Source organism: Uranotaenia lowii, chromosome 1 (genome assembly GCF_029784155.1).
Source record: "Uranotaenia lowii strain MFRU-FL chromosome 1, ASM2978415v1, whole genome shotgun sequence".
In the NCBI taxonomy this organism is placed as follows: Eukaryota; Metazoa; Arthropoda; class Insecta; order Diptera; family Culicidae; genus Uranotaenia; species Uranotaenia lowii.
Window position 1 is genome coordinate 109,973,492 of NC_073691.1, and position 12,914 is coordinate 109,986,405.

Below are 12,914 nucleotides of genomic sequence, written 5' to 3' on the forward strand. Positions count from 1 at the left end.
TTCTTGGTTTCTGCTTTGCTTTACATTTTTATTGCTTACTTTTTCTGCCAGGGGAGATTGCGGTCCTCGTTTTCCAGTACTTTTTTTGTCGGTTGGTGGATTTACTGTTGGATTAGCTGTTTTCCTTGATTGCCTGGTGAATGGTTTTGGTGCTTGGAAAGATGAACTTTCTTGTTCTTGTTGTTGGTTGTTTGTGGATGTTAAGCCTGATCGATTCATAGGGGTAACCGATCGACTGCGATCTTTCGCCGGTGTCGTGGGTGATGTCGACAAGTTATTCTCACGGAAATAGTTTTGCACTTTTTCCTTAAAAATTTTGTGATCTAACGCCATTTTTTGATTCTCTTTTGTCAGTTGTTCGTGTGGGTTTGGCATTTAGTGGGCCAACCCTTTTCCGAGCTTCTGCCCAGGAAATAGACTCATCCGTTTTGCAACGGATGACCGCTTCCTCATGGCGATATAATGGACATTTACGTCCCGCCGCGGAGTGCTCATTATTACCTTCAGGGCAATGCGGACAACGAAAAGTTTCTTGGCAACTGTTGTCTGTATTTGAGTGACTTCCGGCACACCGTGTACAACGAACGGTCTGGTCACATCTTTTCTTCGTGTGTCGATAATTGAGGCAGTTTTTGCAAAACATTGGACTCTCATAATACGTTCGTATGGACACTTATATCCATCCGAAATAAATTTCTTTTGGCAATCTTGTACTACCAAAAGTCAAGACCATCATCGGTGTGTTGGTTCTTTGCTTGTCGACAAATTTCGTAATTTTTCGAACTGCTGTCACACCCTGACTGCTCAGCTGTTTCAATATTTCTTCTTCTGATACATCAGTTGATTCTTGTAAATAGACCATTCCGAGGGTTTTGTTGAGTCCAGGGTGATCGATAATCTGAATCGAAGTATTGGTATCCAACTCTTTAATTTTCTTCAATTCCTCCGCAAGCTGAACGTTGTAGGTACTCAGCGTATAGATAAGTCCCTTACCATCAATAGCCATGTCGATTTCCTTCCTGAGAGGTTTTCCGATTTTTGCTTCCACTACAGATGCAAACCAAAATGGGTTTTTGGGCAGCGGTGTAGGGTTTTCTCCAGGCCTTTGCACTTTTAAAAAGATTTTGCGACCGTCGAACGTTGACGAACGCATATACGGGGGGATGGGGGATGAATCCACATAGCTTGTGGACTCCCCACCCCCGGGGGGTGCGCCAGCCATGGCGCCGAGGGTTATATTGCACTTTTCACTGCTTTAATCTTATTTTAATTTTCGGGGCAAAAAAGACACTAGTGATTTGGGAAAAGCAGTTCCCTAGAAACCCACTTTTAAGACCCTTCCCAGGTATCACTTCTCAATTGCTTCTACTTATTATTTTTCTTTAAATCTTCTCGAACGTTGCTATTATTGCGAACACTACTGTTATGCGACTTATGTAGTGAACTTTTCGAGTAGCCCGGACACCAACCAGTGCTCGACTACTATCTAGCTGCCCTAGCAAAGACAGAAGTGCGGTTTGTTCTTACTCCGATTCTTGCTGGCAATTTTGGAATGTTTGCGAGTTTCGATATTCATAAATAAAGCTTGTACTTACGTGTATTCGCGGATAGTACATGCCTGAATCCGATGCGATATCGTGGATGATGATTAAAGCGCAAAAAGTACAATTTTCCGGTGTTTTCCGACGGTATTGAGTGATTTGAAGAAATTGAGCAACATTCGGTCCTCAATAAAATAAACATCGCGAAGTTCACAAGTGATTGTGCGACTGGGGCAACTTTGATGAAAGCAAACATTCCCCCCAAATGAAAGTTGCTACGAATACAGCGAATCGTAGCGCATGGAAGTAGTGTGGGTATTAGTGGTATTAGTGCAAACCACAATCTGTTTGGAATCGAAGCGTTTGCTCGAAAGTAAGATGAATCTGAATTCTGAATCTGAATTCTGAATCTGAATTCTGAATCTGAATTCTGAATCTGAATTCTGAATCTGAATTCTGAATCTGAATTCTGAATCTGAATTCTGAATCTGAATTCTGAATCTGAATTCTGAATCTGAATTCTGAATCTGAATTCTGAATCTGAATTCTGAATCTGAATTCTGAATCTGAATTCTGAATCTGAATTCTGAATCTGAATTCTGAATCTGAATTCTGAATCTGAATTCTGAATCTGAATTCTGAATCTGAATTCTGAATCTGAATTCTGAATCTGAATTCTGAATCTGAATTCTGAATCTGAATTCTGAATCTGAATTCTGAATCTGAATTCTGAATCTGAATTCTGAATCTAAATTCTGAATCTGAATTCTGAATCTGAATTCTGAATCTGAATTCTGAATCTGAATTCTGAATCTGAATTCTGAATCTGAATTCTGAATCTGAATTCTGAATCTGAATTCTGAATCTGAATTCTGAATCTGAATTCTGAATCTGAATTCTGAATCTGAATTCTGAATCTGAATTCTGAATCTGAATTCTGAATCTGAATTCTGAATCTGAATTCTGAATCTGAATTCTGAATCTGAATTCTGAATCTGAACTCTGAATTCTGAATCTGAATTCTGAATCTGAATTCTGAATCTGAATTCTGAATCTGAATTCTGAATCTGAATTCTGAATCTGAATTCTGCATCTGAATTCTGAATCTGAATTCTGAATCTGAATTCTGAATCTGAATTCTGAATTCTGAATCTGAATTCTGAATCTGAATTCTGAATCTGAATTCTGAATCTGAATTCTGAATCTGAATTCTGAATCTGAATTCTGAATCTGAATTCTGAATCTGAATTCTGAATCTGAATTCTGAATCTGAATTCTGAATCTGAATTCTGAATCTGAATTCTGAATCTGAATTCTGAATCTGAATTCTGAATTCTGAATCTGAATTCTGAATCTGAATTCTGAATCTGAATTCTGAATCTGAATTCTGAATCTGAATTCTGAATCTGAATTCTGAATCTGAATTCTGAATCTGAATTCTGAATCTGAATTCTGAATCTGAATTCTGAATCTGAATTCTGAATCTGAATTCTGAATCTGAATTCTGAATCTGAATTCTGAATCTGAATTCTGAATCTGAATTCTTCTGAATTCTGAATCTGAATTCTGAATCTGAATTCTTCTGAATTCTGAATCTGAATTCTGAATCTGAATTCTGAATCTGAATTCTGAATCTGAATTCTGAATCTGAATTCTTCTGAATTCTGAATCTGAATTCTGAATCTGAATTCTGAATCTGAATTCTGAATCTGAATTCTGAATCTGAATTCTGAATCTGAATTCTGAATCTGAATTCTGAATCTGAATTCTGAATCTGAATTCTGAATCTGAATTCTGAATCTGAATTCTGAATCTGAATTCTGAATCTGAATTCTGAATCTGAATTCTGAATCTGAATTCGGAATCTGAATTCGGAATCTGAATTCTGAATCTGAATTCTGAATCTGCATTCGGAATCTGAATTCTGAATCTGAATTCTGAATCCGAATTCTGAATCTGAATTCTGAATCTGAATTCTGAATCTGAATTCTGAATCTGAATTCTGAATCTGAATTCTGAATCTGAATTCTGAATCTGAATTCTGAATCTGAATTCTGAATCTGAATTCTGAATCTGAATTCTGAATCTGAATTCTGAATCTGAATTCTGAATCTGAATTCTGAATCTGAATTCTGAATCTGAATTCTGAATCTGAATTCTGAATCTGAATTCTGAATCTGAATTCTAAATCTGAATTCTGAATCTGAATTCTGAATCTGAATTCTGAATCTGAATTCTGAATTCTGAATCTGAATTCTGAATCTGAATCTGAATTCTGAATCTGAATTCTGAATCTGAATTCTGAATCTGAATTCTGAATCTGAATTCTGAATCTGAATTCTGAATCTGAATTCTGAATCTGAATTCTGAATCTGAATTCTGAATCTGAATTCTGAATCTGAATTCTGAATCTGAATTCTGAATCTGAATTCTGAATCTGAATTCTGAATCTGAATTCTGAATCTGAATTCTGAATCTGAATTCTGAATCTGAATTCTGAATCTGAATTCTGAATCTGAATTCTGAATCTGAATTCTGAATCTGAATTCTGAATCTGAATTCTGAATCTGAATTCTGAATCTGAATTCTGAATCTGAATTCTGAATCTGAATTCTGAATCTGAATTCTGAATCTGAATTCTGAATCTGAATTCTGAATCTGAATTCTGAATCTGAATTCTGAATCTGAATTCTGAATCTGAATTCTGAATCTGAATTCTGAATCTGAATTCTGAATCTGAATTCTGAATCTGAATTCTGAATCTGAATTCTGAATCTGAATTCTGAATCTGAATTCTGAATCTGAATTCTGAATCTGAATTCTGAATCTGAATTCTGAATCTGAATTCTGAATCTGAATTCTGAATCTGAATTCTGAATCTGAATTCTGAATTCTGAATCTGAATTCTGAATCTGAATTCTGAATTCTGAATCTGAATTCTGAATCTGAATTCTGAATCTGAATTCTGAATCTGAATTCTGAATCTGAATTCTGAATCTGAATTCTGAATCTGAATTCTGAATCTGAATTCTGAATCTGAATTCTGAATCTGAATTCTGAATCTGAATTCTGAATCTGAATTCTGAATCTGAATTCTGAATTCTGAATCTGAATTCTGAATCTGAATTCTGAATCTGAATTCTGAATCTGAATTCTGAATCTGAATTCTGAATCTGAATTTTGAATTTGAACTCTGAATTCTGAATCTGAATTCGAATCTGAATTCTGAATCTGAATTCTGAATCTGAATTCTGAATCTGAATTCTGCCGTGGTTGCAACCAGAACTTTCACGTTGCTGGTCACGGTTCGAATCTTACTGTTTTTTTATGCTTTTTTTACTGAATAAATAAAACCATTTACAATATTGATGGCTAGCAGTGACACGTGGCCTATCTGTGGCCTATCGTGGTATCTTACCACGATGCTCACTCATCAGTTGATATGGTCCACGCTAAAGCTCTATAGGTGAGATTTTCTTTTTACGAACCGGTCAAAGGAAGAGATTGGAGAGAGTGTCAATTGAAGGACCGCCCATTTATCGTAATTCAGTTCACTCAAATCGTAAATGTCGAATGAATATATTCTCAACTTTTTGGAGACATATTTACGAATTGACTAAACTGCTATCCGATTCAATTTTTTTGGGCAAAGCTTGCTGTAAATGAATGGTAGAAAATCACTCAATACCAACGTGTTTACGACAGTGCTGCAAATAATCAGTGTCAGCTTTCAATTTTCAATTGAATTTACTGCAGTGTACGCTCAGTTCATTTCCATCTGCATTCATCTGATAATGAACAGAAAGCTCAATCCCGAAAGCACTCTGCATACTCATTCACGAATCGGCAACATCGGTGCTCAGTATACATTCAGGCTCTTTGCAGGTTCATGAGTTTATTCAATCTTCATTTTCAGTATCAAGCAAACATTGCTGAAAGTGAAAAAAGCTTACTTCGATTATCATTAAGTTTAGTTGAATGGTGACAAAGCTCGTTCGATGCGCTAGACTTGCAGAAATTGAATAATTACTGCTTAGATTCCTATTTTTTAAGGATTTTGATAAGAAAAAACGTGATACTGTGTAGAGGTGGGAAGGTTGTGAAATAAGTGTTCGGGTTGGCGAGAAGAACGCTGGCGAGGGAGCGTGTGGGACGAATGTGGGGGACAAAATTACGACAAAAATGTAACAAAATTATGACACAAATATGACAACAATTTGGCAATAAAATTACAAACATGACAAATGTGGTAAAAGTATTACAAAATTATGATAAAAAAAAATACAAAAATCTGACAAATACGACTTAGATTTTACAATATAATAAAAAAAAACCAACGCGACTCTGTTGAAAATGTGACAAATTTGATATAAAAAAAAGAAAATTTTTTTTACAAAAATGACAAAATTTTGCAAAAATATAACAACTGACAAAAAGGAGACAACTATAACAAAAATATGACGAAATATTGACAAAAAAGTTCAAAAATAAGACAAGCGTGGTAAAAATATGACGAATACAGACCCGCATTTGGCAACATTCGATTTTGGCAACATCCGAGCAAAAACCGTTCGTTTTGGCAACATCCAAAAAAGACGGTTTTTTTGTCACTTTTTTATTTTTTATTTTCATTTCAAATAACATTAACGGGAAAATTTTCAATTCGGCTTAATTATAAAAGTTTTAAACAGTTTAAACATGATTTTTCCATGTTTTACTGCTTAAAACTAATATAATTGAGCCAAATTGAAAAAATGTATGCTAATATAAGGTTTTACATCAATTTTGATTAATTTGAAATGAAAATCAAACATGAAAAAGTGACAAAAAAATTGTTCGATTTTGGCAACATTCGATTTTGGCAACATAAAATTTACGGGCGTGTTGCCAAAAACGAACGAGGTCTGTATATAACAATAAAATGACAATATCATGACATAAAATTGTGATAAAAATCAGTGTTCGGCATCGCTAACTGAAAAATTAGCGCCGCTAATTAGATCGCTAACTCATTTAAAGTTAGCGATCGCTAATTAAATACGCTAAATGTGCCGAAAAATTTATCGCTTTAAGCTCAAAGCGCTAATCGCTAACTGTAGACCAACATAAATGCTGGAACAAATATCAAATTTTTCTTTTGTCACGCCCTTCCCCCCTTCGATTTTTTCCTTTCCTCAAGGGGGAATAAATAATGTTTCAAGTATTTAATTTAAATTGGATAAATTGATCAAACTTTCATACAATTATTGTCAATGCAGTTTAAATCCGAAGTTTTCGCGCTGGTGATTGGCAACCTTGCCAACCAGCGACGATGAAGAATTCTTCAAATACCTCGGCGATTGGCAACCCGTTCTTTTGTTTGGTTCCGACACACGGAAGATGTTTGAAAGATGTCTGGTCAACATGAAATGTCGTCAGTGATGTCGCCGTCGCTGATGTTGACGGGTTGGGGATTCAGCGACAATATATAAGATGAACAAAAACTGCCAAAGATGGGAATTTTCACAACTCTCTGTGTTTTACTATTTAAAAAAACGAATCTTCGAACGATTACTAGAGTAAAATAACAAGATTTGGAAGATGGGAGCTATATATCTCTTTTTTTAATTCAAATTTTGGTTAAAAATTTACTCGATTTATCGGTTTTGTGCAAAGTAGATGGTAAGCAATATCGTTGCAAACAATCTTTTAGGCAAATCAATCCATTTTTTTGTTTTTTGAATTATTTTTCATCATCATCATTTAAAACCTTCTATCTGTTCTCCCCTTTTTTAAACTTGCAGGAGCATTCTCAAACGTAGACATTGATACAATTTCTATTTGAACTTAAAACGAAGGCTACAATGGTGATTTTATCTTATTTTTATATGAACTGATCTGTAAAAGCTCTAAAAACTGTGCGGTAAAATTAAATATCCAAACCATTTGAAAACAAATGCTGATGAAGGGATGTTAAAAATAGTTTGGTATTGTTTAACACCTTTTATTGTTATTTTCTTCTGTAAATGTTTCGAAAAAAAAAGTGCTCAAAGAGAGGAAAATGACACTAAATACATCTTTTCCCTAACTCGAGTACGCATTCCTCCAACTAATCCAATTAGGCAAACAGAATTATGCGCAATGCCACTTTAACTTGATTAATGACAAAAAGTTTATTCTGTCACTAATATTTAATTCGGCAATAATTTGATGCAAATATATGGGAGTTAGCGGTCTTCGATTAGCGGAACCAAAAAATAGCGGAACTTTTTAATTCGCTAGATCAATCAAAACTTAGCGGCAAAATTAAACCGCTAACGAAAAGTTAGCGGACTAACTAGCGAATAGCGGATTAGCGTTTTTGTGCCGAACACTGATAAAAATAAAACAAATTTATGACATATGGACAAATATGACCAATTTATGATTAAAATATTAAAAAAAAAAATAATTGAAGGGACAAAAATGTCGTCAAACTATGTAAAATTATGATAAAGTGATAAAAATCTGAAAAATGTCAAATCTTTCAGAATGTTGCCATTTTTAACCAAATTTGTCATAAGTTTGCCATGTTTTTTTCATTTTATTGTTAAATTTTTTAAAATGATTTTGTCATATTTATCAGATTTATGCCATAATTTTGTCTTATTTTTAACACATTTGTTATATTCTTGACTAAGGTTTGTCGATTTTTTTTCATTTTATTGTTAAATTAATGTCATATTTCTGTCTTAATTTTGACATATTTTTGTCAGATTTTTGTCATAATTTTTTAATTTTTGTGTCATGTTTTGTTATTGTATTGTCAAAATTTCGCTATATTTTTGTAATATTTTTCATATTTTTTGTCACATTTGTCAAATTTGTATCTCATCTGACAGATTTTTGTCATTTTTTTGTTATATTTTGTCAGTTTATAGTTCATTTTTTGTCATATTTAGGCCATAATTTTGTCATATTTGTCAAATCTTGGTCATACTAAATATTGTCATAATTTTGTCATTTTTCACCATATTTAGGACATTTTGTCATAATTTTATCACTTTTTTACCACAATTATCAAATTTTTGTCATATTTGTCAGATATTCGCCATGTCGTCATCAAGAAATTTATTTTCATCTCTCTTCCCGTCTCCTCTGAATAATCGTATAATCTTAGCGAATTTCCAATCGTGTTTTCTTTTCCAATCCCATTTCACAAATGGCAAAAACAAATGCCTACTGAAATTATCAGCAACACTGATTGAATGCTAAAGCCAGAGTGCCTCAAGTAGGGTGGGTGCATACTGAGGAAAAGTAGGCAAGGGGTACCAAAAGTTTCTCATTGGTGGGGGGTGGAGACGGTGCGCTTTTTGACAGCGAATTGTTCGCCTACCATGCCTACGATTACGATTGCCTGTCACAAGATGGACGATTCCGTGCATTGGTATAAGAACACACCTAGCTTTACCCGCCTTGGCTAAAGCTACATTCACTGATCGAATGCAGTGAGTGACAGAAACGCCTAAGCGAAAGACGCTTTCGTAGCAGTCGAGTGAAACAAGGTAGTTCGGGTTTACGAGTAAGCTTTCTACTGACTGATAGACATACTCGCAAAGCTTGCCGTAAGCACGAAGATGACCGAGCCGATCAGAAGCTTTTATATTCGTTGACTTTTCTATTCCATTCATTTCAGTTCAACCTTTTTACGCTGATAGAAAATCACAGTCAATATCATTCGTGCTTTCAGAAAATTTGCAGAACTGGTTTACGATAGTTATTGAAAATGTCTCAATATTCGATTTGGATTATCATTTCTATTACGATTTCATGTTAGCTGGGCGTTAACATTTGTAGTAATGAATATTCTCTCTTGGAAATTAAAACAGTAAGGCTTTTGCCAATCTTGATTTATTTGAAATTATTTAAGTTTTTGTAAATTAATACTGCAGGAGCTTAAAAAACTGAAACTTTTGGCTTTGTTAGCGTAAATTAAAAAAAAATTGATGTGAACTTTACAGTTTTGTTGACACCGCATCGAATACTGTTGAATCGGCTTCAAACTTCTTATTCCTCCTCAGTCTCCAGAATGTGTTGAAAGCTGAAAGGTTGGAACACGTAGCCCAGGCCTTCGTAGAATTTACTCATGAACTCGACCCTGCAAAGAATAATTAAACGGTTTAACAGCATTGATTTTTTTCTCGTTTTTTTTTCGTTCACGGTTGCATATCAATTTCTAAATGTCTAGAGCCATAACTGATAAGTGAAAGGTTGAGTAACATACCAATGTAAACGGAGTGTGTGCAAGAATGCTGACAGGCCTTCCATCATTACTAGAATGGCTAATGTGAAGCATGCCCATGCGCCAAATACGAAGTAGAGCATAATGGAACCGTTGTAGGAAGTTTGGTGTAATCCTAGCGATAAAACCATGTTCCAAAGCACCTCCGAAAGTTCTGGAATAAAACATTTTTTTGAGATCTCAAGCATAAGACAGAATATTCAGTTAACTTACGAGCGTGAGCTAGGGAAAGAGCCCAAAGTCGCAAATACGAAGCAGTATGTGACACAGTGCTGAGTACGTATTCTATGGTGTGGATAGCTTGATGAATGAAAATTTCACTTATTGGCTCTTCCTCGAGGCCATGAGCTTCGCTCTTCGGAACTTCCGTTGTGTCTACTTGTTGGCTTATGTTCCCATTATGGTGAGGAGATACATGTTGTTCTTTTCTGGAAAACATTATGTAAAGTGGTTTTCCCAACAGCATCCAGGGAACGCAAATCAGAGCGATAAAAACGAAAGTACGTTGCAAGGATCGTTGGAAAGAGAACATGAACTCATCGCAACCGTGCAAAGGCTCAGAATCTTTGAACAGCATCATATTGATGAACATGATCAGTACGGAGGGCGCACATCCGGGGGTATGCGGTTGGAAATCGGTCTTGGCAGTGTATTGTATCCATTTCATGAACATCATGAAAACCATGTATGCAAAAAGCAAAACCAAAAAGATGATTTGGGGAAGAAACTCCAACACAATGCTGATACGTCTCTTGAAGAAATTGAAGTTGACTACACTCATGCAGACTCCGAATATCATGTGGGTCACACCGAAGATGATCGAGAGCTTCATTTTATAGGAGTTAAGGAAAATTATTTTATTGGAAGCTAACTGCCATACAGGGTCTAGACCAACAGGATAAACATCAACGTTCAAATCATCCGACCCTGGATTGAGGGTGAGTTCTTTGTTTGTCATGATGGTCGATGTATTGTAGTTGATATTCCAGGCGCTTCCAAACAAATTCATCGATTTGGAAAACACATCGTTGTAGACGAATCCAGTATACATTGAGAACAAACCCATTAAAAAGATAATATATCGACCTCCAAAGAAAATATTCCATATTTCGTTGTTAGATTTCTTTGCTCCAAGCTTCTTTTCATTACTAACCATCCAAAAACCGAACAATGTCATAATAGCCCCATGACCTAAATCTCCAAACATGATGCCGAACAAAAATGGGAACGTAATAATAGTATACAGCGCTGGGTTTGCCTCGCGATACGAAGCAATACCGTACGCATCGATTAAGTTTTGGAATCCACGTGTAAACTTGTTCGTTCTGTTGAATGTTGGAGGAGCTTCGCTTGTTTCAATAACATTCAAGAACGACGGTATGGTGGATCCTACAGCAGCCGACCCATCGGATAGTGCTTTTTGAACAATTGGCAGATCAAGAACTGGAACCCAGCATTCCCCAATCAAACACTTCTTAGTAACGTCCATGTTGAATAGATTCAGAGTGTGGTAGATCGCCTTCATTTTCTTCACCATGATACGCCAGCGTGACAACTCCTTGGCCACGGTCAGCAGCACTCGAGAACGATGGTCTTGAGTTTGATTCAAAACCATGTTCAGATCTTCCAGACGAGTGCGAACTCCTTTGACCATCTCTTCACGCTCGTCAGCAGCGCTCGGACATGGGTACAGGGAAGCATGATAACCTGTACACACCTTTTTAATACGGTTCTTCAGCTGTTCACCTTGGAAGAATGCCACGAAAACAGTTTTGTAGATTTGATTGGCCTGCAACGATTTCAAATCTGATTATATTGATGTCTTGAAAATCGGCATGTTTGCGACGAAATTTGGACACCTTAGGGTGAGGTGGTATGATTCCGCTTTAAAAGTTCGATCAAGAAAAACCATACAAAAATCCAAAATAAGTTTTAAAAACATAGATACGATTAGAGAAGAGAAAAGTGGACAATAAGCTTCACATAAGCTAGTGAACCTACATATAAGAGAAGCGACGTCTGAAACACAACATTCCAATCGATACAAAAGAACTGTCAAAATCGATTCCAATCGATCCGAGCTTTTGTCGTGGAGCTTTTAGCTTTCTAATTGAAAACTCAACCAAGGAGAGTATTGCAATTGCTGTTGTGGTCCAAACAAATAATTTTTTCACTGCTCTGGGGATTCGTGTTCGTAGTTAGAAAACTAACATAATTCAAGTCATTCATACCGTTTATCGCGATCCACCGGGCATCAAATTCAATATTGTTTTGTTGGGTTTACTGAGCGTTTACTTTGGAGCTTGAACATTAAGCAACAAAACAGAGCTGAGGATTTTTTGTCCAAGCTTTCGGCGATGTGGCCAGATATTTTATTTTAAGAGGGATCAGCTGTCGCTTCTCTTATATGAAGGTTCACTAACATAAGCACAGTAATTTCACACGGAACGATAGATTAATTCCCTGAGGAAGATGCCAACAAGCATCGCAACATTGGACTAATCAAAACATCGTTTTAAGACAATAAAGACTGTTATGCCGAAGAATTATTACATTACTTTCAACTTTGAAACAAAGTGCTAGTTCGATATTCTAGTTTTTATTTTTCAAACAGTCAATATAAAAAAAAAATTATCACTCCAAGTATAAAGTAAGTTAAAAATAAGATTTTTAAAATCAGTCTCTGAAGTATGAAGCTTTTGGAACTGAATTTTAACTGATTTGCTGTTGAATTTCAAGTTATCATTCAAAGTTTTCAATTTCAATTGTACTGAAACGAATGAAAAAGTTACAATTTTGAAGCAAATGAAGTATAAAGATGGTGATTTTTTTTTTGTTCATGTATGGTACCTAAACAAAATTAATTTTTTTAAAAATGATTTTGAATCATAATAAAAAACACGAAATGATAGGTTATTTAACATGCATCTTACGGAAACGTTCGAGAACGCTTCCGTAAGATGCATAGAACAACAATTTTCAACGATTTTGCGATTTTTGAACCCATCGGGTTTTTCGTCCAAAATTAATTTTCGTCTCGCGGCTTCCATCACGTGTAACTTTTTTGAAACAAAACGAATCGTAATGAAATTTCAAGCACTGATAAAGAAAAC

General features: G+C 35.4%; 1 protein-coding gene across 3 annotated transcripts in view; it reads right to left on the minus strand.

Moving 5' to 3' along the window:
• Positions 1-9,394: 9,394 nt before the first annotated feature.
• The window catches only part of LOC129738608 (V-type proton ATPase 116 kDa subunit a 1), a 51,151-nt gene continuing 47,631 nt past the window's right edge, over positions 9,395-12,914 (minus strand). For all 3 annotated transcript variants that reach the window (XM_055729840.1, XM_055729842.1, XM_055729843.1), the window contains exons 4-6: positions 10,015-11,590; positions 9,784-9,955; positions 9,395-9,657 (exon numbers count right to left, since the gene is read on the minus strand). In XM_055729840.1, coding sequence (XP_055585815.1) covers positions 9,567-9,657; positions 9,784-9,955; positions 10,015-11,590 — 1,839 coding nt within the window. In that variant the 3' untranslated portion in view covers positions 9,395-9,566. The remainder of the gene's footprint in view (positions 9,658-9,783; positions 9,956-10,014; positions 11,591-12,914) is intronic.